At 47.1% G+C, this 3,099-nt stretch overlaps 1 protein-coding gene across 1 annotated transcript; it reads left to right on the plus strand.

Moving 5' to 3' along the window:
- Positions 1 to 1,339: 1,339 nt before the first annotated feature.
- On the plus strand, positions 1,340 to 2,341 carry AURANDRAFT_32361 (hypothetical protein; the record flags this gene model as incomplete). Its single annotated transcript, XM_009042526.1, has 3 exons — positions 1,340 to 1,420; positions 1,472 to 1,897; positions 1,952 to 2,341. Coding segments are annotated over 3 exons (897 nt in total), but the record flags the coding sequence as incomplete, so codon positions are not given.
- Positions 2,342 to 3,099: the final 758 nt, after the last annotated feature.

Raw genomic sequence — 3,099 nt, forward strand, 5'->3', positions numbered from 1 at the left:
ACTACAGTTTATGTTCATTTCAAAATAGAGGATAACTGATCAGGATCGCACAATGGGCATAGAACACAGTTCCCCACTTTCCCACGGCAATGACATTGCGCCTCGTGAGCTGGGAGATCTTGTAGGAAAGGGGTTATGCACACTGCTCGACTTTGCTAACGACTCCCCGCCCCCCCCCCCCCGAGTCGATAGCGCGGAGTTGGATGAAGAAGGATACTGTAGCACAGCACTTTCGCTTTCAACGCTAAATAAATTTGAAATTGCATTACTTATGAGCTCAAATTTGCTAGAAGAGAAGCTTGCAAATTGTTGCTTTGATGATGCTTTTGTCAATACAATAAACAGACGAATATGTGTGTTGAAGTCTGCTTACCAAATCATGTTGCAAGCAGAAGACACCGCGTTGTCGAAACAAATCGCATTGCAAATCTCGGAAACATCAATGGTTTATCCGCGAGCATTGGCAGAAATGCAGCTTGGAGTGGAAGCTGTGTACTCACTTTTGGCGTACACATCAACTTTTGCACTTTCCATGGACAGGCGCTTCCTCGATGAATTAGCACCGTTACTTCGCAGTCTGAAGCCGCTGCAACTAAAGTCAGGCGATCACCGAATTGCCACCGAGGTGGTTCAGACATATACTTCGAAGAGGTCAAACATGGTAGTCGATTCGCTTCGTGATTCTCTGTATCATGTGGTGTTAACGGATGCAAATGATATGCGCATTCGTTCGAATGCTACAGATGCATTAATCAGTCTGACTTCAGCTCGCGGGCGCATGAGTGATATGCTGGTTGTTGTTCATTTGTTGCTAAGAGCAGGTACGTGTTTCACAGATTGCAGCGTCAGGAAAGTTGCCATCCCGGATATTGAAACTGGTCCACGAAAGTAAGTACAAGATAGCATCAATCATTCCACACTGAGCTGTTGCCTGTGTAGAAAAATGAATACCTGCAAGGGTAAACCTCGACGACATGCTCATGCTCCAATCGATGAATCATCCCAGAAACAGCAAGGCGTTCATCTCGTCGATACGTATGTCAAAAACAAAGACAAACCGACTAATTTAGTGCCGGGAGAATATCTAATATGTAGTTATGCAGCTGAATCTGCTCTGCGTCTGTGCAGAGTCTTGGATCACGAAAAGGGCAAAATTTTGGATAAGAGCCGTTTGATTGAACTTTGGTCGTGCGGGCAGAATTCATATGGGGAATTATGTCATGGTGACACGACGTCAAGGCAGAAGCCCTGTAATGTCCACTTCAATGACAGTATCGATGTTTCCAAGATTGCCACGGGTACGTTTGTCCCTGTCTCAGACAATGCTTATCTTTGATCAGGAAACGAGCACACCATTGTCCTCGCCAAAAGTGGCAAGGTATACAGCTGTGGGTACAACGCAAGTGGTCAATGTGGGAGGGTTCGTAGTCTCAGTCATGCTCTCGCATCAGCCTCTCCTGCACAGGGCAAGGCAGGGCAACCAGCTATTCTAACTTCACTTGATTTACTGGTTTCAGAGCCAGTAAGCCAAATACACGCATACAATGGATGTGAGCACACGCTCATAGTGACAAGGAGCGGGCGCCTAGTTTCGTTTGGCTACAATGGCTTCGGGCAGCTAGGCGGTGGCGGCAACAAACGACGATATTCTCCTCAAAATATCCGCGGGATGGGTAATACTCGCGTCCTCACGCTGTCTTGCAGTTACTACCACACAATTGTGGCCTGTGTTGAAAACCGGACTTTTTCTTTTGGTCGCAACAATTACGGTCAGCTTGGCCATGGCGATCTGTTTGACAAGGAAACTGCTCACGAAGTAAAAAGCTTGCGGGGAATGCTTATGACTACGCTGGCTTGCGGCCAATATCACACATGTGCCGGTGCAAGCAGTGGCCGTGTAAATACCAGTGCTGTGTTGTTGTTTTGTTACTGACTCTGATTGTGTACAAAGGTATTTGCCTGTGGTAGAAATGATCATGGACAGCTGGGTCTTGATTGTGCGCATGCTAGTATTAGCTGTATGTTCCAAGTGCATGGAGATGTAGCTGCTATGCAAGTTACGTGTGGGTACTATCACACCGTTATACTCTCGCCGGATAGGCAGGTATATTCGTTCGGTAGAAACAACTATGGTCAGCTTGGTCTCGGTAACATCAAAGATTGTGTATTTGGTCTAAAATCTGTGGTTGATGGTGCATCACTTGAAATCGAGATCGTGTCGGCGGGTTGCTATCACACGGTCCTTGTTGGCACTTCTGGGATGATACATGTCTTTGGACGGAACAATCATGGGCAACTGGGCACTGGCGATCTGGTTGACAGACACTCACCTCATTCGATTGACCTTTTCCTAGGAAAACAAGTTCTCATGGTTGCCGCTGGATTCTATCACACTCTTCTCCTCATCGGCCAGTCCCAAGATGAGTACAACTCCCCCGCACGCGCATTTGAGTATCCGACATACTCAGCCTCGTCTATTTTAGCCCAGTCTCATTTGGTTCAAATAACTCAGGATTGCACGAGGACCGCACTAGATGATGCTGAAGTAGCTGCGTTCATCCTAGCACACTTAGACCTGCGGGCGTCCATCCCTGGAGCTTTGGAGATTTCACATGCATCTGCGGCTTCAGAACAGCCACCGGAGACATTCCAGCTGTTGCTCGGATTGCTCGTCTGGCTTTATGGAGTATCGAATTCAGCAAGTCAACTAGGGAACAAGACACAGTTAAGTATTCAAGAGGCACCGTACATGTTCATCGCAACTCTTAGGATTCTTCGAGCTACCATTGAAGTTTTTTTACAATCTAGACAGGCGCAATCTAGTCTAGACAGGCGCAATCTAGATGGATTTCGACTGCACCAACCGCGAGCTGATGATTACGCACGATGGGTAAAGAATGCGAACGCAGCAAGTCAACAAGATCGAATTTCAATGCCACATGCAGCCTTGTACGATTGCTATAAATCCAACCTATACGACTTCGGCGTTACCTTGGGAGGGAGAATAGCATGCGACAATCGCAAGCTCGCGTGTGGAAGTTCCCAACAAGCCCGTCTGTCAGAGGTGGTATGCTGCTTGCAACATCAGATACTTATATT

Source organism: Aureococcus anophagefferens (genome assembly GCF_000186865.1).
Source record: "Aureococcus anophagefferens unplaced genomic scaffold AURANscaffold_33, whole genome shotgun sequence".
In the NCBI taxonomy this organism is placed as follows: Eukaryota; class Pelagophyceae; order Pelagomonadales; family Pelagomonadaceae; genus Aureococcus; species Aureococcus anophagefferens.